The sequence below is a fragment of the Varanus komodoensis genome, unplaced genomic scaffold, assembly GCF_004798865.1.
Source record: "Varanus komodoensis strain SLA01 unplaced genomic scaffold, ASM479886v1 scaffold26, whole genome shotgun sequence".
In the NCBI taxonomy this organism is placed as follows: Eukaryota; Metazoa; Chordata; class Lepidosauria; order Squamata; family Varanidae; genus Varanus; species Varanus komodoensis.
The window spans coordinates 4888858-4910788 of record NW_025335684.1 but is presented as its reverse complement, the minus strand read 5'-3'; the positions used below and the strand labels follow the sequence as shown (position 1 = coordinate 4910788).

The window sequence follows — 21931 nt, the reverse complement described above, 5'->3', positions numbered from 1 at the left end:
TTGAAAAGCTGCACCGAACCCCTGGGAAAGCCAGCTGGAATCCCAAAGCACCTTGTCTGGAAATGCACCAGTCTCTGAAAAGAAAGCTACTTTTCTTTTCAAGATAAAGCTACTCCTTTGGATTTGGCAAATGCTTCCATCACAATCTTTAAATCAGCCCAGTTCCAATGGTGAGATTATGTTTCAGCTGCCCACAACTGGAGAACTACTTATCTCTGAACATTTATCACTGTATCTGCTCAGACATTTTCCAAAGGTGTTGCAAGAGTTCTCCTTTCAACCAGCTTTTAATAGCTAGCAAAGATGCCTTTTGATTCACATGTGGTAAGATTTGTTTTCATTTCTTCTGCAGTTTTTTGATTTGTAGAAAAGAACTAGGAAAACATGAAAAGGCTTACAATGGTAAGGCACTGGAATCCTGGTGGAATTACCTCTACCTCCTTGGTAGACATTCTGGCTTTTTCTGCAGCAAAGTAAATGTCCTTATCCTTCTAGAAATCCTTTTGTATGAAATGCATGTTTTGCAAGTAAGAACAATCTGCAGTATGGGCTGAATGCAGCTTTTTGTTCAATTGCTGGCAGTTGTTACATGCAGTATATTTTAACTATGGATTTTTAATCACGAACAATCCAGGACCGGATTGTGTTTGGTAGTAAACTATGGATTGCTTGTAGCTAGACCATAATTAAACCATAGTGCATGGTTGACATGTAACAGCAACCCCCAATTCAATAACAGCCTGTGAGTCAGCCTAAACTCAGGGCCGTTACACGCAAAAAGGACGAAAGCGTTCAGCTAAATTACTTGTGAGTGGTGAGCAGTGAAGCCGGGTCTCCCTGGAAGATCCACTCAGAAGCGAGCCCGGCCGACTTCGCCGGTGACTTGCTCCTAAGTAAACGGGCCGCTCTCTTGCTAGGAAGTCCGTCTCACTGAATGAGCGGGACTGGTGGGCGAACACGCGTCGGGATTGCACCCTGAGGAGGGAGGGACGGAGCGAAGGGGACAGGTGCCCAGGCAGGCAGGTGTCCACCCCGCACCTCCAGGCTCGGATCGGGGCGCGAGGGGAGGGGCAGGTCCCCGAGGACCGGGACTCGCCCCGGCTGCCCCCTTGCCATTCCGTGCCCAAATTCAAGCCGGCTGCTACTCGATCCGTGCGCGAGCGCCCGTTATTTATAGCCCAGGTTGCTCGATCCACCGGGCGGGCGGCCGGACGGGTCTCCGCGGCCCCTTCGAGCAATTCTCTCGCGCTGCGGCGCGCTCCCCTCACCCCGGAGCGTTAATCATCTTATTCCACGATCACGACACACGCGCGGCCCCCCTCCCCTCCCGCCCCCTCCCCCCCGCGCGCGCGCACGCGAGCGATTCCTCTCTTTTACCAGGAGTGATCCTCTCGCCTGCGCAACAGGGCGCGGAGGGGCGGGCGACCCGGAGGAGCGAACTCGCCTCCATCCTCTCTCTCCGCTGCTCTCTCTCCGCTCGCTCCGTCCACCTTCCTTCTCCCTCCCCGCCGCCCCCCGCCGCCCCTCTTCTCCAGCAGTTCTGCCTCCCTTTTACACCGCTTCCCAATCCGGATCGTGGCTCCTGGAGCGGCCCGCGGGGACTCCCGCCGCCCATGCCTGGATCGAGGCGCGGGGCGCGGAGGAAGTTCATGCGGCCGCTGGCGCGGGTCGTGGGGCGCCCGCGAAGCCGGGGGAGCCGTCCGCGCCCGGGGCAGCCCCCGCGCCTGGCCGAGCCCGGGCAGCCGAGGCAGCGGCCGCCGCTGCGCCGGCGCCTCCGCGCCCCCGTCCGGGCCGCCGCGGCTGGATGCTGATGGACCGCGCAAGATGTTCGTCTCCAGTTTGCTGGACTTCCAGAACACCCGCTACGCCAGGTACGCGCCGCGGGGAGCGGCTCCGGCGGGCGGCCCCGGGCCGGGGACCCGCCTGCCCCCGGGCGAGCCCTCGGGGGCGGCGGCGAAGCCCTTCTTGCACCGGTGTCCCTCTCACAAGGAGCTGGGAGCGCCGAGGGGGCGGTCTCCCTCCCCTCCGTTTCAGCCCCACAACAACCTTGCGAGGTAGCCTTGGCCCACCCGGCCCCCCAGTCGCCTGCGGAGCTCAGAGGCGGAGAGCCGGGGGAGTCCCACCCCAGCCCTCTCCCCACTTCGCCACGCTTAGTATCTCGGTGGTCATTTCGATTTGGATGCCGCCTTTTTACTAGCAATGGATTTGGTTATTTATATGCCACTTTTCCCCTTGCAAGGAACCCGAGGTGGCTCGCCCATCCCCTGGATGCTCCCCCAGCAGTCCTGGGAGGTTGGTTTGGCAGAGAACCTGCGACTGGCTCCAAAGCGGGCAAGCTGCAGCCCTCCAGACGTTTTAGCTCGCTCAGCCAGCAGTGTGGGAGCATTCAGGCCAAACCGTCTGGAGGGCCACCACTCGCCCAGGCCAGCCGGTGCACCACTCTGGCTCTTGCCGTGCCTGTAGGGTGGTCGGGGCTCATGCCTGGGGGGACTAGAACCCAGAGCTCCTCAGTTTGGTGTAACGCTCTAACCACTACGCTATGCTACACTGGCTCTCCTACAGTGTCTCATGGGTGGCTGTTGTCAGCCTTACAACAACCTTGCAAGGTTGGTTGGTACTACAGATTGCCGACGAGGGAGCCGACATCTTGAGCTGAGCTTCCGGACCGTAAAGAGGCCGTGGCTTTACCTGGGAATTCTGTGGTTTTTATCATTCCTGTATCTTTCAGCAGCGGTGCTTACTTCTTTCTTGCCTTGCGTCTTTGTCCAATTGGGTCTCCTAATACCCTTCATTTTCCCTTCATCCACTCTTTGCCTCTCATTTATTTCTGGTTGGAGAACAGGGAATTTTGGTATCCTAAAATTCACCCCAGCAGGAACGGGACCTTGCCTGGAAGAGGCACAGATGGGGGTGTGGGTGCTTTGCAGAGGGAACAGGAGAAATTTCTTCCAGGCGTCCCTTCTTGTCCCTGTTCCGTCACACCTTGCGAATGCCCCCTATGCAGCTGAAGGGGGTGTTCGGAATGACTCCCCATGGCAGGAGCCCCAAATGGGGCCATCTCTTGCCCCTACAGATGCTTGCAAAGGTACAGTCTCCCTGATGATTTTGGTGTTGTAGCTGATTCCCTTTCACAAACAGGGTGTCCTTAGGAGACAGCTCCTTGAAAGACGAGGAGAGACTTTCAAGCAGGGGTCATTAGCATAGGCAAATATGTGCTTTTATACGTGCATTTACTGATTTGGTGCCATGGGCCTGAGCCCTGGTTCTTTTCCATAGCTAGCACCACCCTGGGCAAGTTAGTAGAAACTGCCAGAGTTCTCAGTGCAGATCAGCCAATGGAATCTCTTAAGATTCTTCACTCTTGACTCGGATGCCGTGCCAGTGTTCCCAGTCCGTGTGGGTTACACAGGAACCTGGACCCCCACCCCCCAACAAACCCACAGGAAGGGGGCTTGCATCAGTCTTTCTAGCCCAGCACCAGCTTTCTAGGGGTTCAGGCAGGACTCTTTGCTAGCCCCGTAACCTGGGCTTCTTCTGCAAGGGTAGCATTGACCTACAGCCCTTCCTGTCCAATGACAGTCCTTCAAAGAGAGGACTGTCATCTATAAAGGTGGATGCATGGCCACCTTCCGAGAGCAAGAACAGTGAGCTTTGGACTTGCCCGACTGCAGCCTTCCAGCGGGGGAAGAAAGATTTAGGGCTCAGTCGTCTCTACGTTTAGACAGATAAAGACTTCTCTTGTTCCTGTGTAATCCTGCATGGGATTTGAACCCTTAGCTGGTTCCCCCACAGCTTCGGAATCCTTGCTGGCAGGTGTCCAAAGCTCACCTGGTTTTGCTTGGATCCAAGCGACTACTGGGGCGAGCTTTTAAAACCTGGCTTGCCAGAGCATCGTGCGCAGGGCTTTGCCCCAGAATCTCCTAAAACAGCCCTCTGGATGAGCTGGACTAGGCAGGCCCCACTGCAGATGGGAGTTGTAATCCAGTAGGCAACTGACTTGAGAGAGGCTGTTCTGCCACTTTGTAAATGTGGATGCTACGAATATCCAATTTCCCCCACGCTGGCTGTGAATATATAACCGTTTTCCCCAATCTGGTGCCCTCCAGATGCGCTGGGTTACAAAACTTGTCTGGATGTGCACACACACCTTTACAATTTGGCAAATGCGACCACGCAAGTGTGAAAAAGACTCCACATCTGGAAACTGCTCGGTCCCACAATCAAGGAGGCACTTCCAGACTTGGAGTTTGGAGCACACTGTGGGCGGCAGAGATGCCTGGACTCAGTGGGAGGGTTGGGGGCCAAGTGAAGGCAGTGGGCAAGACCCCCTCCCCGGTGTCCCTCCTGCGGCGGTTCTCCCTTCTCACTGCCATTGGCAGCCAGCCGCCGCTGCTCCTCGTTGACTTTCTCATCACGGCCATTGCTGGCTTGGCAGGCACAGGGGCCACGGCAGCCGTGGTGTCTCCACACCTCCTTTCTCCCCACCAGGACTAGCAGGGCTGGAGCAGCAGGGAAGGGGAGGGGCAAGTCCTGGGGATGCTGGCTGGTGGGCCCCTGCCAGGCGTGAGCCCTTGGCAGATGCCCAAGAGTGCCACCTTTGGTTCTGGCCCTGCTGCTTGTCATACCTCATGGCACCCACCTTTAGAGCTACCAGGAAGTCTTGGGACAGGAACGCCACAATGTGGCTCTGGAAAGATTCCACAGGACATGCTTGGGGGGGGGGGGGGGTCTATTTTGGGGTCCTCTTCATTTATTTTATGTATTTATTTAGCAAACTTATATGCCGCCCCATTCGCCAAAGCCTTGGGGCAGCTTACAAACATAAATAAGTATCGGTAATACAATTGCATATAAAATTGGAGACATCCTGGCCAAAGTTGTTAAAATCAATAAATAATATCAGCAATTAAAATGACGTTAAATAAAAAGGTCTTGGCCTGGTGCCGAAAAGCAAATAACCCATCATCCCTATCCCTGCTTGCTTGCCATGCAAAAATCCAGGGAGCTGGCGGGCCAGGACATCTCCTGCTTGTTTTCATCCACACCCTCTATCTGGGCCTGGGTGAAAGTCAGGTGCTCAGTGCAGTGTCTCTTCTCATGCGTGGCTGGAAACATTCTGTGCAGTTGTTAAAAAAAATCTACCGTGGAAGGTGTGTTTTTGGTGCCGTCGGGAATATGAACTTTTAATTGTTTTTCACTGGAAAAATTCTGGGAGGTGCTTTGGCTTTGGGTGGATGGGGATGCACTGGAGTTGTGTGACGTGGAAAAGAATGCTTGGAATAAACCGATTTAGTGTTACTTTCCTATCACCCCAGCGAGTCTCCTATGGGGCTCTCTTCTCCAATTCACCCTCACAACGTCCCTGTGAAGTAGGGAAAGCTGAGCAGGAGCAATTGGCCTCAAAGTGACCCAGCGAGCTTCACGGCCGGGCAGGAACTAGAACCTGGATTTCTGTGGGTAAACGAAGCTGCGGAAAGGGAGAGCAACAGAGGTGATGCCGGAGGAATAGGGCCAGAAGAGTAGAACAGAAATGGGGTCGGGAGAAGACCTCTTGCCCCCACTCGGCACTCGCGCACAGGCACCGAATGGAGCAAGCCGCTTCAGCTCCACTCTGTCCCATTCCACGCATCGTAAAGCCCTCCACTCCACGCATAACTGGGTGATGCTTCAGCATTCCTTACCGGGGATTATGGATTAGCTCCTATGCCACCAGCCCAAATTCAGCCATGACGTAAATGGAAGAACAGCCGTGTCGCTTACGCGCCCGGCATGAACGGGTCGGGTTGCCCTGGCTTCCTTCCCACCTCCCATGGGCCGTCTGATCAGTGGCTTCCTCCTGTGCTCGCCACCCTGGAGGTGTAAGTTACATGGGCTTGGCATGACGCTCCGATTCCCAGTCAAGTGTAAGTTACACGCCTTTGCCACTTACACACTTGTTGGGCGTAAGTGGGTCATGAAAGTGTGTAAGCCATGCAGTCTCATTAACACTTATGTTCACAGCCGTGCCGCAACAGATGTGGGGACTTCAGATAGATAAATACCCTTTGCTCCGGGGATCTTGGAATGCACAAAGGACTAGTAAATTAGCCTTTTTATAATTAAAGTAGCAACTGTATTTATCAATTCAGCAGGACGGCTTCTTTTAACCTGTCCATCAGTATGGGGTGGTATAGAATTGATGATGGTGATAACAGCAGCTGTTGCTTTGGGAAGATGGATTCCTACTTACTAATTGCTAACTTTTGTTTTAAGCATCTGTATTTCTACCTGGCATTCTCTGGGCAGGGCTTCTAAGCATGAGAAGAATGTTTCCATGGGGATGAGGAGTGGGGAAGAGGTGCATGTGATGGAGGACAGACCCATCAAGATGAGGCGCCTGGTTACGGGTCAGGTACCTTTGGTGGAGGATCCGTGCCCGTTCTGCAAAATGGACCCAAACACTCACTGCCTCCGGCCATATGCAAAATGACTTTCCCTTCTACAGAGGAATCCTTTGTAAAAAAAAAAAAAAAAAAATCTAGGAAGAGCACCTCTGGGCAAAAGCAAAGTAATTCTCAAACAACACTATTCCTTTGTTTTCAATGCACTTTGAAATGTAGAGAAATAACAATATGCAACACATCTGTCATGTCTGTGATTGCACAAGACTGATCGATGGAATAGACAACATACCACAGCTGCAAGGTGAGCAGGCATTGGCATAATTTGTGTAGAGATGCAATGCACCTCACCGTAATCAGGTGACGATGGCCCGGTGCCCCGCGTGCCTGCAGTTTAGTCTGCTGCCCAGGGGTTCCCTGTGGAAGGGCAGATTCAAGGCCAAAAGGCTAGGCCTCCCTGCGGTTTTCATGCAGCTGGACTGGGACTGGCCAGCCCTTCCAAGAGGGCTTTCCGTGGATGTGAGAACCACACTCCACAAGAGGTGAACACGGCTGGCTGCCTGCCTGCCCTTGAGGGTGTGCGCTTCCCTCCTGACTGTGTCGGGGCCGTGCTTCCTCAAGAGGGGCAACGAAGGACCAGAACCCCAGGAAACACGGGGACTGCGAGGTGCCTGCAGCGCCGTACGAGTGCGTAGGAGCCGGGATGCAACTGTGCTCACCGAGAGGCATTTGGCTGTTCCGGAACGGGGTACGGCACATATGTTGGCGGGCGTCAGCGTAGGTGTTTTGGCAGGACCCCATGAAGTGGCAGATTATTCTCTTAGTCACTTCTGATGGAAATGTTCTGCATGCTGATTAAACACACACATACACAGGGGGAGAGGGGGAGAGGGGGAGAGAGAGAGAGAGAGAGAGAGAGAGAGAGAGAGAGAGAGAGAGAGAGAGAGAGAGAGGGGTTGACGCAGCCCATTTGGTGTTTCGCAGGATCAGGGGAAGCGGCATCATCTCAGACTGGTTTGTTCACTGGCCCAGTGCAGTCCGCTACCTTGGTATGAGCACCTTCCCTGCAGACACCTCCTGCATGACCTCCCCCTGGCCCTTTTATCTAGGGGTGGCCAGGACAGGCCCTGCAATCTGCCACCTACAGGTGCTTTGCTGTCACTCCACATTCAGGACCATCCTGCAGCTTGAGGACCCCCTTGGCATCCTGCCCCCTGCCTCCGCTGCAACGGCCCACCGACCCAGTGGTCCTCTGTTTCACTCTGGGGGGCATCATCAGCACCTGGGGCATGCGCAGCTGGGTATCAGGCCAGGGCACCGGGACACAGACAAATGGTACAATATACAGGCCCATTTCAATTTGTAGTCAGGCGGTCCAGAGATCAAGGCAGGTTACAGAAGTGCAAGGCAGGCCAATCCAAATAGAGCAGAGCAGCCAATGGCAGTCAGGAGTCAAAAACCAGAGAGACAAGCCAAGGAGGAGCAGGCCTGGAGCAGAAGGTAGAGTAGGTAAAGCCAGGCGTGGTCCTGAAGCAGAGGCAGGAACGAGGCAACAGGCAGTCTCCGGAGAGAGGCTCCAGGAGGCACAGAGCACCCACCAACACCAAAGTCCTTCTTCCCTTTCTGAAAGGAAGAGCCGGTTCTTCTACAGGGCTCCCAGGTGGTGCTCGTAACATCCCAGGTGGCTGTGATGGACTGTGGGCCGGGTCCTGCAACCACCAGGGCTGCTATTCTGCTATTCTGGTCTCTGTCCAGAAGAGGGAGCCCTGGTGTTGCCTCAGAACCTCACAAAACCTAAAGCTCGCAGCCCAACCACAAACCATGGGTTCCTTCTGGGGTTGTTTGTAATTAATCAACCACAGGTTCTCGTCATGGATGGGTCCATGTCTGACGATAATGAAGAATTCAACAACCCATATTATGGGCTAGTATTATGTGCAGATCCTTCACTATGGTTTAACTTTGGTGGTTAACCATCCTGAGACGTCTGTAATGAGACAGCATAGGAAAGTTTTAAAAAAATAAATAAAACCATGAGCCAGGAAGAGATCCCATGGGTTGCTGTTGAGTTGCAACTCTGGATTATTCATGGTTAAAAACACACAGAGAATGTGGGGCTTCCACGTAACAGCTCATGCTTCAACAGCACACCGTTCTCAGCCCATATTCTAATCAGACCATTGCGTCTATCAACCTTTGCGATGAATTTGCCTAATTCCATTTTTTGAAGTCACCCACACTGGTGACCATCACCGCATCTTATGGATCCACGGCAAATCCCACAATGTTAACTCTCCTTTTGTTTGACCTGAATCTCCCATGATTCAGCTGCTTGGAATGATGTTGGGTCTGCTTTTATGGGAGAGGGCAAAAGACGTCTCCCTATCCACTCGTCATACTTTGAGGCAGCCCCGTCTCATTCCCCATTCCTTGTTTTCTTTCTACGCTAAAAAGCCCCCAGATGGGAAGCTGCCTCCACGGTGCTCCCCCACACCTTCTCCAGCTCTGCAATAGCCCCTTTCGATGGGCAAAAGGGCGAGTGCAAACAGAAAAGCTTTTCCGAGGCTTATTTTACGGGCCTGCAATGCAGGTATGTGACATGTGTTTTTGGTTGGCTTACATAATTTCCTATTGAGAAGTGGCCTGTACACTGGGGCAGAAGGAAAAGAGGACAGAAATCCTATTACCGGAGCTTGCAGTGAGAGCATTATAAGATTACAGGTCAAAAGGATAAAGAACAGCAGGCTCCGGTTGAGGGGACGACCGGCTCTCTGTATGCAGTTGATCGAAGGACCACTCGCTGCTGTGAGTGGCCCGCTAGTTTGGGGTTCTGCCGAGCATCTGTTAAGGAAAGGCACAAACCGAGTTGGCCACCGCTTTGTCAAGCAAGACTGTGCTTCCAACCGGCCCAAGAGCTTTAACAACCCGCTGGGACTTTTAAGACTGAGTTAGCACCACACGGCAACCGATTTATGGGTAACTGGCTTTGGTGGGATGTCCAAACCCAGACTCCTCATTGTGGGCAACCAGCTACCTCGACAACCCCTGGGTTGTTCTAGAGGTTGTTTGACCCACGGAGAGTGGCTGTGTTGCCTGAAGCTGGGAGAGCAATTTCAGTGTGGGTCACGGAGATTAGTTAGTGAGCTGTTGAGCAAGAGCTGCAAACACCCCTTGCCCTCTGCGAATGGCAGCCCCTCCGCCAATGCCCAAGCAGCCCTAGAAGCATATGCAAACATCCTTGTATTTTTTTTTTTTAAATGTTGGTCTTTTGCAGTTGCACAGGTATGCTCTTCCAGTTTTTGATATAAGTAGTTGTGCCTAGATCACGTTCTGGTCAGCTTTGCTGTCAAATGCCAACAGATTGATGAGGCAGGACCATCTATGGGCCAAACCGCAAACAGTCGACAGCTGTCAATTGCCAAGCTGTCATTTGGAAAGAACCTACGAAAGGGAGGGGAAAAGCACCAGGGTATTGCTGCCCAAATGCAGGCGCGAGGCTGTGAAGTGTTGACAAAATATGTGAGTAAATAAAAAGACATTTGTGTCCTTCCTGGGGTTGACCTCACCCTGCAACAACCCAACTGTCCCCTTTTGAAGATCTTTTTTTTAAATAACAAAGGGAAAGGCCTTGCAGTGGAGCCAGTGTGGTGTAGTGGCTAAGAGCCTGGGACTGGGACTCAGAGGATCTGGGTTCGAGTCCCTGCTCAGCCATGGAGCCAACAGGGTGACTTTGGGCCAGGCGCAGACTCTCAGCCCAGCCTACCTCACAGGGTGGTTGTTGTGGGGATAAGATGGAGGAGGAGAATGATGTAAGCTGCCTTGAGCCCTTTGTAGGAAAAAGGCAGGATATAAATCGATAAATAAATAAATAAAATTGCACTGGGGCGGAAGAGAGAAGGCAGGTTGTGCCACGGCTGGAGGAATGAAGGGGAATATGAGGCTCCACAGAACTGAAATAGAAAAAGATTTTGGAGAAATTGTGGACAATAGGCTAAACATCAGCCAACAATGTGATGCAGCTGCCAAAAGGGCAAATGCCATTTTGGGATGCATTAACAGAAGTATTACTTCCAAATCATGAGAAGTGGTAGTTCCTCTATACTCCTCACTAGTCAGACCTCACCTGGAATACTCTGTCCAGTTCTGAGCACCAAGATTTAAGAAAGATGCCGGAAAAGTAGAAAGGGTCCAGCGGGGGGCAACAAAAATGATCCAGGGTTTGGAAATGCTTCCCTATGAGGAGAAACTGAGAGAACTGGGCATGTTCAGCCTTGAGAAGAGGAGACTGAGGGGGGACATGGTATCCCTCCATAAGTCCCTCAAAGAGGAAGGTCAAGATCTCTTCTTGCTAATGCCATAGTGTAGGACACGGAATAATCAGTTCAAGTTGAGACAACCCAGATTCGGGCTGGACATCAGGAAAAGCTTCCTCACTGTCAGAGCAATACGACAGGGGATCCAGCTGCCTGGAGAGGTGGGGGGCTCCCCCACACTGGAGGCATTCAAGGAGATACTGGGCAGCCATCTGAATGGGATGGTGTAATGTGGTGTCCTGCAAGAGCAGGGGGTTGGACTAGATGGCCTTCATGGCCCCTTCCAGCTCTACTATTCTGTGATTCTAGGATCCTAAGGGAGAACAACCCACAGTGAAGCCAAAGGTCTGCTGAATCGGGGTGGGTTTGTGGGGTGGGTAGCTGTATGCAGTTGCACAAAGGACCACTCGCTTTGCCATGTTGTGCAACCTTGTTATTAAAGGTGCTCGAAGGCACTTCTCGCTCTTGTTTGTTAGCTTTTAAATGAACCTTGCTGTACTGGCGTTGCCATTTCCTTATTCAATCCACGGCAAGAGAGTTTGCTTATACTGTGCATTTAAAAAAGGTTCAAAGCCGAGCCAAAGAAGAATGTTTTTATCAGCCGAGGTCCTTTCGGTGGTGGGAATAAAGTTAGGTAAATCGAAATCTGCCTCATGCAAGCTTCCTACCAGCATACTATTCCCTGCTTCAGCCATTCAGGGTGGGGCTCCGCAAACTTTTTGGGACCACGGCATACTGCAAATTTTGAGAAGTGTGTGGTTGCTCTCACAAAATGGCTTGTGCATGAATAAAATGATTGCCACGGGGAGCATGACTGCTCGCAAACCCCTCATCTCCCAGAAGGCAAACTGGTAAGACTAAACGAATAGTCACTGCATAGAAATGTTTTAATAAATAAATAATAAAAAATAAATAAATGAACCGAAGGACACACAGAGGTGGGGTGGGAACTCCAGAGCATAGCACTGCCCCCATGTAAAGATGGCGCTTCTCTTCCCCAGGTGCCAAAGCATCCATTTAAAAATGGAGGTCAAGAGCATTCAGTTCAGGGTGGGCAAGGAGCTTGGCCGGCACCGTGAGAGGGGTCCGTGGAGTGTGCCGGAGCCCAGAGTTCTGTACCGGAAGCCCTGGGTCCGTGGTCTTGGCAAACGCTTTCCAGCTCTTGCTATCGGATCTGCTCTCTAACTGGATACACCCGGACCGACCCTGGGTCCTTGTTCATGCGAAACAGGGGCTGCACCACAGCATGTGACCGAGCGACTATCCAACTATCCATCCCCGGCTGAATCAAAAGGCTGAAAAGAAACCCATCCTGCTGGCCTGCCTGATACTCGGCATGGGATCCTGGTGCATCCAAGAAAGGGAAACCCACACACGCACACACAAAGCGAGGGAATGCAAGAGGCCGGCTTTGGTCTTCTTTCTGATGCTGTGGGACAAGCCCCTCTTTGTTCCCAGTCCAGAGAACTGGGAGCACAAGGTGGGGTTTTTGTTTCGTCGCTCTGGCGTTCTCTTGCTGGGGAATGAGCCCAAGGAAAAGACAAGCCCAGAACAGGGTTGTGGGAAGCTCTTCAGCAGCCAGGGAAAACAACCCCTGCATATTAATCCGAGCAGCAGCAGCAGCAGCAAAAGTCTCCCATCTTTGGCATGGATCGCGTTGCCAGCGTTTGGCTCCAGCTGCTCCAAGAGGGATGGGCAGCTGAAGCAGCAGGTGGCCATGTCGAGAAACAGCTTTGCCTGCCTGTTGCTCTGCCGCTTGAAAGGACAGGAGACAGCATGGTGCAGTGGTTAGATCAGACTTTCCCAACCTGGTCCCTCCAGAGGGGTTATTCTCCAGTTCTCATCATACCCAGGAAGCATGGCCAAAGCGGGACTCCAGGCCCCATCATACCAGCCGGCATGGTCAAGGTTGGATTACAATGCCCATCATACCATTCCCAGTCACCATGGCCAAAGTTGGATTACATGCTGTAATTGTACCTAGCCAGCATGGCTAATGACTGTGCTGGCAGGAAAGATGGGAGTTGTAGTCCAACACATCTGCAGAATGCTACTTTGGGAGTACTGGGTTAGTGTGGCATACTGGGAGCAGGAAAGCCCCCTAGCCCAAAATCCCTCAGTGAGCTTCATGGCCGATGTGGACTTGAACCCAGATCCCCTGAGTCCCAGTCCAACGCTCTCAACTCCACATGAACCCCAGTATTCCTTTCCCAGTTGCTGGATCGTGGGGGTTTCTTAAAAAGCAAGCCAGCCTGCTTGCCAGTGTCACAGGTTATGGTCTTCTTCACGCGGGGGCTTCTTTGCATGGACAGAAAATGCGCCTGTAAGTTGTTTTCCTGAGATTGCTCTTCTGCGATTACTGCAGGTACAGTTTGCTTGTACGCTGGCTAGACCATCTTACAGTTTGCCTTATTTTAAACGACTCCCGTGTGTTTCTGTGGAAACCGTGACATCATTTCGGTGCTCCGAATGCCCAGGATATTCAGAAAAGATTTCTCCCCCTTCTCCGCCGACAGACGAAAAGCACCCACATGGGGAGGGGTTCTGGTGAGGGACCGGATGGTTGCTGAGCAACCGCTATGGCAGAATAATGTGCACCGTTGTTGTGAGATATTTGTCGCGCCCCGTTGGGGCGAAATGTGCAATTCCTGCCTCAGGTTGGACGGAGGGAGGGGGCTGCTAAAAGCAAGCCGGGTGCCTCTTTGTTGGCCTGGATGTGAAGAAAGGTGGGAAGGGAATTGTAGGATTAATAAATAAGCACCGAGTTTCATCCGTGCAAATTCGTTTTACGCTTGGGGACATAATTCATTGGAAGCTTTCAGTATTCATTTATTGTACAGGCCCCTGAAGGAGGCGAATGATCAATCGATCATTAGAGGGAAAACATGAGAAGTTAATAAAATATCTCCATCACAATTACACATGCAATGGCCGTTTGCAAAATTCAGGAGAGGCAAAAAGCAAACCAGATCCCCTGAGAAGTCTGGAACTATTCAGGTCAAAGACACATCTAAATCATAACTTCTTGTCCAGAAATTGAAAGACAGAGAGGAAAAGTACCTGTGTCTTTTTTTTTAAAAGAAAGATCTCTGTTTTATGTTCATTGGTCTGTAGTTTGGCAGGTCTTAAACCTGGAGGCTTTGTGGAATGCTGGGAATATTTACACCATTTTCACAGTTTAATTTCAGTCGTGGGAAGATCGCAATGGATGTCGTACATTATGGTGATCCTTGTACTTAATGCTCTGTGAGGCAACCCAAAAATATTTCAGTGAATCAGCCAATCCAGCAAAGGTAGCCAGAAGGTTGCTCAAGGGGCAAGAGCTGAATAATGCTGAGGCCGCCAGGAGAAAGGACCTGCCTTCACATCTGCCTCTTCCATCTCAGCCCCTTCTCAGTCCTTGTCAGGCTGGAACAGATGAGGCAGAACAAACCTGCCAGCCCAGGTAGATTTTGTCCCTTTCACAGGAAGCCGCGCACTGACTCTTTCTTCACCCATCTCTCGTTCCAGGTTTATGAACCACAGGGTTGCGCCCGACCGGAGGTACCAGCCAACGGAGTACGAACACGCTGCGAACTGTGCCACGCACGCTGTGAGTCTCATTCGCGTTTCCCTGGCGAATGGAATGGGTTGGATGTTCAGGTGGTGCCGTTCGTGGTTCCTGCAATATGGATTTTCATGAGGTCGGCTTTTTCCAGTCTGGTGCATAGCAGGGGAACATCAAACACTCCCAGCCACAGAATGCAAATGCGCTTTGAATCTGCATCTGTAGAGGCAAAGTTGGAAGAACTAGCTTGATCTAAATGTCACAGGCATCGTGTTGGAAAGTGCTGCATGAGGCCATGTTCAGAGAGAGAGAGAGAGAGAGAGAGAGAGAGAGAGAGAGAGAGAGAGAGAGAGAGAGAGAGTTTCAGGAGGCAACAGGGACTGGTCTGCCTTTTGCCCCTTTCGGGTTTTTCAAACCACTCAGGAGCCCCATCCAAACATCAGTTCCCAGGGAAACCCTTCGCTTTGCTATTAATACGCTGTGCCAGTCCAGGTATTGCCACGGGGCAACCCATGCTGAATCTGGGCAATCAGGAAGCAGAAGCAATTCCTTCTAAAGATCATGGAGGTGTTTCTGGACGGGGAGAGGCAGAAATGGCTCTTGGGGTCCCTTGAAGACGAATCCATCGATTCTAAAAGAAGCTACGTGTGGGTCCAGTTTTGGGTCGCTCTGGGAGCAGCTGGTTGGTTCACCATCTGAACAGAATGTGGGACCAGACGGGTTGATGCTGCTGGAACGCTTGTGCCTTCTCAGATGTGGACAGCATCCGGGAAAGCGTGTGCCGGAATAAATGGGGAACCTTGAAGGTGGCACAAGATTCCTTGAGATCATGCAGGTGTCTCAGTTGCGCGCACGTGGACGGCGATAGGCCTGTGAGGGGGCTGTGGTGCTCCTGTCTTGCTCGTGGACTTCCCACTGAGCTGGCTGGTTGGCCCCTGGAGTCCTGGACCAGGCCCCTGATCGGATCTAGCAGGGTCTTTGTGATGCTCTCAGCTGTGGATGGCCTGCTGAGGACAGCTGGTGGTGAGGAGCTATCAACAAGCGAACAAAGGGGAAAGGCGAGGTGGAAATACTGGTGATTTTCGCTGGTTTAGCAGGGCCCAGAATTCATTCTCCCCCATCCCTCTCTCCCTCCTCTAGTTCTGGATCATCCCAAGCATCTGGGGCAGTTCCATCCTCCACGTCCTTGCCGACAACCAGTGGGAAACCATATCTGCCTGGATCTACGGCTTTGGTCTGTCCGGACTATTCATCGTCTCCACAATCTTTCATACCATTTCTTGGAAGAAGAGGCATTTAAGGTAACTCATCTGTCAGCTTCAAGTGAAACAGCAGTTCCAGATCTCCACCATACACCAACAGTATGATATAGCCGGCACTTTTGCACAGGAAAACAGGAAACGGTCTTGGAGCAGGTCAAGCGACGGGTCCATCGAGGCCAACGGCTGGTCTGGCTGACCTTGTTAAGGGCCTGAATGAAGCACTTCAGAATTTAAGCGAAGGACAAGAGCCAGACGTTTCCCATCCCAGTTTTATATGGAACTAGCGTGTATGCTTGCTTGGAGGCCGAGGAATGAAATAGCAATGATGTTTGCCTTCACATGGATGGATGGATGAGCGCTCTCTTTCTCCTCTGTCTCCTTCTCTTTCAGAACCATAGAACATTGTCTGCACATGTTCGACCGGATGGTCATCTACTTCTTTATAGCAGCATCCTATGCCCCTTGGTGAGTTCACTCCTAGGAGGCTCAGAGGTGATGTTGTGAAAGTGCGGGCAGCGGTTAAGAGTGCAGGGCTGGGACTCAGGAGACCCGGGTTCTAGTCCCGCTCAGCCATGCAGCTCACTCACAAGCCCAACCTACCTCACAGGGTTGTTGTGGGGATTGAGAGGGGGAGGAGAATTATGGAAGCTGCCTCGAGTTCCTTGTGGAAGGACAAAGAGGCAGAATATAATATAATATAATAGATAGATAAATGCAACAATTAAATACCAGAGGTTGGGGACAAAGAGGGAACTGTGCAGAGAGGGTGTTCCTGGGAGCATCTGGCTGCAGGCAGATGGTGACTCGGGCAGAGCACTCTTCTGCCCTCCCAACAAGTGTTCCTCTTATGCTCCTTCATCAGCAGTCAGGGTGAGCTGCCTTCTCCAGCTGGCTGACTTTCTCCTCCAGGTTCGCATGACACCCCGTCAGCCACCAGGGCCGCTGGCCTCACGGCTCGGTGCAGCTTTGGAATCGCTCTGTCCCGCTTTTGTTTCCCGCTTGATTTCCAGGGCTCCTTTCCAGCTGCCGTTTCTCTCAATGGACTCAATGCTGGTCTCTGTTGTTCTCCCAGGCTGAACCTGCGGGAATTGGGCCCCTGGGCCTCCCACATGCGCTGGATCGTCTGGATCATGGCCTCCGTCGGCACGCTCTATGTTTTCTTTTTCCATGAACGGTGAGTTGGGGGGGGGCACCGCGGGAGCAAGAACTCCCCTGCAGTGCTGTGCAGGGCTGTTTCCCAGCTGCACCCGTCAGATGGGCAGAGTTAAGCTGAGGGGTGGCCGGGCTCCTGCCAGGACCCACACCCAGCAAGGCCCTGCTGGCAAATCCCTCTAGGCCTGCTTCGGTTTGCCCCCGTTGCGGCCCGCTTGCTCCCCAGCCTCTTGCTCTCACCCAGGCAATGGTGGTGGCAGCGAGCAGCAGCTGGTGCCTCTACTGACTTGCCCTGCTTTTCATCTATTCTTGGTGTCCAGGTTGGAAATAGAAACATCGAAACAGAGCGAGTCGGAAGGGGCCTCCCAGGCCATCTAGTCTGACCCCCATCTCCAACCGGCTCCACTCATGATATGCCTACCATGTTCATGCCCGAAGCTTAGGCGAATGGGGCGGCATATAAGTCCCAGCCTATCCCTGACCACCCTGACCGATGGGGCTTCAAGTACCTTCCGTGGAAGTCCAATCCATACCATACCCTAGGGGTCCTAAACATCAGGAAGTACCTTCTGGCATCCACCTTGAATCCTGGTTCCCCGAGCTTTGCTCCAGTGGAACATGTCCTGCCCTCCACCACAGGGGAAAGTTAGAAGGGGCCTAGAGGCCATTGGGTCCAAGCCCCTGCTCCATGCAGGTCTCAGGTCTCCCATCCAGACTCTAACCAGGCCTGACTCTGCTTAGCTTCCAAGATGAGGCTGGATCAGGCGCCTCAGGCTACATGGAAGCTGAAATGATGTTGTTTATGTAGCCAAACGGTGATGCTCACAGTCAAGTGGGAAGGAGCAGAGGGACTGAGGGACCCTCATGTTTTAAATGAGGCATAAAAATGTTTCAATAAATAAATGATAATAAAATAAATAAAAATGTTGCAGAAGTGCAATGTCTTAGGGAAATATCTTGGAGGGACGAGCGTGCTCCAGATTGGAGAAGGACCGAGCACGCTGAATGACAGGCGGCAGGGGGAGGGAATGGAGCGGCTGGAGCTCTCAACCGCTTTGGGTCCATTTTGCAATTGCACTGTCCCATTCATGGAATTTAGCATGGGCCCAGCTGGAACCCTCCTGTGTTTTTCCACTCCTCCTGCCTTTTCTTACTGCTGAAAATCCAGTCGGAAAAGCTGCACCATGTCTTCTGATTGGTCGTGAGATTGTGAGCCACGCGGAGACCCAAGTATGGGCCACTGCAGCGGCATACAAATCCCATCGATGAAAAAAGAGTGCTCACGGCCACCGGCTTGAAGCGCTCTTGGTCTCAGAAACCATTTAGCTGTTCAAAATTATTTCTGGCTGGCGCAAAGGTGGTGCACGACTCCCCCTTGTGGAGTGAAACTTTTCTCAGTTGCACATCTTGCTTTGATTGCCAGGAAAAGCTAAGAAACAGGTTCTTTTCAAGGAACTTGCACCTTATGGCATCTGAGATAAATAAGCACATTGCAAGACTGCTCTTTATTCATCGAGCAGATATCCTGTGGAAAGAATAATGCGCCTCTCGCATCTCTGTAACAATCCTGTTTGTGGTGGCTTTGCCTTCCATTCCATCGACAGATTGTTTGTATGAGTTTAAAGCTGCTTCAGATATATTTATTCCTTGGTCAGAGAACCCTGGGAGCCGTGCTAACAAATGCTAACAAAGAAGCCTTCCTCCGTAGGGCTGCAAGTATTGTTTGCAATCCAACGGGACTACTCCCACAGGTCACACCCCACAGTTCGCATCCACGTGTGGCACCTGTTGCTTGTGGAATAAGGATTTTGAAACCAGCAACCAAGAACAGCAGGCAAGAATGCTAATTTCTGAAAGGGGTGAGGTCGGCAGAGCTCCAGCGAGCCGTCCCAGCCAAGAAACGAGGATTTCCACTCCTCCCAGGGCTTCCCCAAAAAGTGCAGCGTCTCTGCCCCGTTTCTGCAGCAGAGTCGGCAGGGCGTGCTGCTCAGGCAACGAAATCTGTGAGCACAAAAGAATTGGCAGTAGTGTAAACAAAGGCTGAACATCCCCTGAACACTCAATTAATTTTCCCCAGCAGCAAACAGTAGCCACAGGTATGCATCCACTCCAGGGCCCTCCATTTCTGGGGGAGGAAGCCATGACACTGAAATTGCGTTCAGAACGATTTCAATGGGCAGGTTAGATTCAGGAGTGGGGCACGTACTTTAAATGTGCAAGAGTGAATTTTGGCAGACGTGTCTTTGAGCAAAACACAAGGCTGCTCCCATTTGGACTATTTCAATGTGACTCTAAAAGGGGAAGAAATATAACATCTTTAAGACAGTCTTTCCTTCTAACAGTGCATCATGGTTTCTGCTTCATTAAATTGCTGTCCGGGGCATGCCGGCAGTTTCTGGACTTCTTTTTCTGTCGAAGCCGTGCCTACATCACATTTTGAACGGAGAGTCTTGTGGTTCCATTTACGTGTTAGCAAAACGTCTGACATTATGTTGAATCTGGCATACCTCCATCGGCTTAGTCATATCCTTGATGGCTTCTGCATCCTATCAGTACGTGCCAGGACGATGCAAATTTCTCCCTTTATCTGTGTTCCTTCTCTGATCTTTTCCCCTGTTCAGATGTCCATTTTGCACTGTTCCGTCAGCTCCATTCCTCCTCTTCAGTCTGTGTGGCCACATTGTGTGAATGTGTGATTGGGAAGAGTCCATTAGCTTTTTCCTGAGCCTAGAGCAGTTTGCACCTGCCCTGCTGGCTGAGGATGGTGGGAGTTGGAGTCCAGGAGGTGCAAAGGCACCAAATTGGGGAAAGGCGAGTTAGAAGTTAGAAACAGGGGCAGCAAGAGGAATCCTCTTATCTTTCCACTGAAACAACATCTGAAAAAAACAAATTTTTGTCTGTCTGCTCATCTTCCACAATCTTTTTCTAGCTGTGCATTCTCAGAAGAAGAGTACAGCAACTGTTTGTGTGTGTGATTTTGCACATTTTGTGTCAATTTGTTTTTACAAGAGTGTCAGGCATTCCTTGGTCTCTTCCCAACAGCCCTGCCAGGTTGGTGAGAGTGAGAAAGAGAGAGAATATGTGTATGCGAGATAGAGGAATACCCTGGGCTGCTTGCTGACCTTGACTGCCAAGGTCAGGAATTAGAACCTGATTTCATGCATGCAAATCGCCCTGGCCTTCTCGTCCCTGCACCTGGCCGCCTCTCAAAGTATACCGGCTTGCCTTTCTTGCAGGTACAAGCTGGTGGAACTGGTGTGCTATGTCATTATGGGATTCTTCCCTGCGGTGGTCATTCTCTCCATGGTGAGTCACCCACTCCAAAAGCCTTCAAAGGAGACTGGGGGGATGCTGTGCTGGAGTTGTGCCTTAAAGAAGCAGAAAGGGTCCACCTGTGGCCCGGGAAACGACCGGGGAGCTACTGTGGCATTGCTGAGACCAAGCAAGTGCGTGGACCTAAGCAGCCCCCTGGACGGAAAGAACCGGTTGGAGTTGCCTAGCCTATGGGTGCTTGGCCTTATGCTGAACCACTGAACTCAGCAGGTAGACGCCGTTTCCCACAGAGGTCCCCTCAGCTGTGAGAGCAGCTTGGCCCACTCAGGCTGGCCAAGGGGTCCTTCTGGGCAGGAAGGAGCAAGAGGACCTCCTGTTCCACCTGAGCCCAACTCTGCCCTTGCCTTCCTGAGATTCACTTGTGTCTCCTGGTTTGCCTTTTGCTCTTGACTCGTTCCTTGGTCGCAGCGTTTGGCTGCTGGCATGGTCCCAGATCCCAGCCCAGTCAGGGGATGAGCTCCTGCAACAGTGGACTAGAGACAAGGGTCGTGAGGTTTCATCCTTCTCTAGGACCCCCTGTGTCTGGAGGAGGCTGAGTTGCTGTCCTCAGATTGCATGGGGGGGTTGCCACCGCACAGAAGTCATTCCATGCTGTCACAGCCCAAATCTGCCAAGGGAGGAATTCTCAGTCAATGAAAAGATGGGGCTAAGCACCAACGTGAACCAGAGCTGTTCTCAAGGCTCAGTCACAATCCGGGGCTTGTTGGAGCAGCAGACAAACAAGCCCGTCTTGCTCCCAGCCCCAGCATCGCTTGGAGCTCTCCGTGGTGCTGACCCGTCCCAGTTTCTGTCTCGCTGGGGAACTTGCTTGGCTGGAAGCCATTGACGCTGACTAGCCCAGCCCTTGCAGTGCCCTGGACCTCATAATGCCCAAAGTTCTCGCTGTGATGGGTTGTGCTGGCTGAAACAGGGTATCTGGTTCCGTGACTCTCCTCACTCATCTCATACTGCCTGCCCACGAGGCAGCCCTGAGAGGCCAGGACGGTGTATCAGCTGCAACCCACATCTCATGGGGTTGGAAACCCTACTTTTGCCCTGTAACACAGTGCCGTTGAACCCCAGGCCTGGGGTTTCAGTCCAGGGCCATGCAAGGGACCTCACCTCCCCCGCCCTCCCCCAAGGCACCAGTTGCTCAAAGGTTTGTTGTACTTTTCACTTTCTACCCCCGCATGATCCAAGACTGGAACAACTTTCCTAGGACTTAATGATAGGCAGCAAGTTCTTTATGTTAAAATGGGCTGGTGTTTTGGTGACATCTTTTGCCTTTGGCCCCATCTGCTGCTGGGCAGTGGCCCCCAAGAGTTTCTCTGGAAGGGGGTTCAAGTGACAGAGGACTGGCACCTCTGCTATAGCACCTAATTTTGGCTTACGATGCAGAGATGCTTGTGCTGCATCCATTGACTAAGTCTCTGACATGCCTGTTTCTTGCAGTCCAACACCGATGGCATCTCAGAGCTGGTGGCTGGTGGCTTCTTCTACTGCCTGGGCACCGTCTTCTTCAAGAGCGACGGACGCATCCCCTTTGCTCATGCTGTCTGGCACCTCTTTGTGGCGCTTGGAGCTGGCACTCACTATTACGCTATCTGGAGGTACCTCTACCGGCCAGACACTGTTGAGGCTGAGAACTCCAGGTAGACCTACGCCTGCAGGATTGGGAGATGTGGACCTCTCTTCTGGTGGGCTCTCTCCTTTTCATCCATGCTTGCGAGGTGTCCCTGCTTGGTGTCATCCTTCTCCCGGGAGCTGGTTGTCTTTAGTACTGGTTCCTTGGCCATTTTTCCCAGGCCCAAACCCCCGAAGGTTTGCTTTGCTTTTTGTTTGATATGCAATGGGACCTTAACAGTGTTTCTATCTTAGGGAATGCTTTTTTTAATGCAACGGACAATTCATGGGTGTGACTGGAAGGTGGAAAGAATGATCTGTTTCTTCTGGTGAAACTTGGAA

The 21931-nt window shown here is 52.1% G+C and overlaps 1 protein-coding gene across 1 annotated transcript; it reads left to right on the top strand.

Moving 5' to 3' along the window:
- Nucleotides 1-1824: 1824 nt before the first annotated feature.
- On the top strand, nucleotides 1825-21622 carry MMD2 (monocyte to macrophage differentiation associated 2). Its single transcript, XM_044433654.1, has 7 exons — nucleotides 1825-1871; nucleotides 14204-14285; nucleotides 15381-15541; nucleotides 15893-15967; nucleotides 16575-16676; nucleotides 19891-19960; nucleotides 21419-21622. The coding sequence occupies exons 1-7, from the start codon at nucleotides 1825-1827 to the stop codon at nucleotides 21620-21622; spliced, it is 741 nt and encodes a 246-aa protein (XP_044289589.1).
- Nucleotides 21623-21931: the final 309 nt, after the last annotated feature.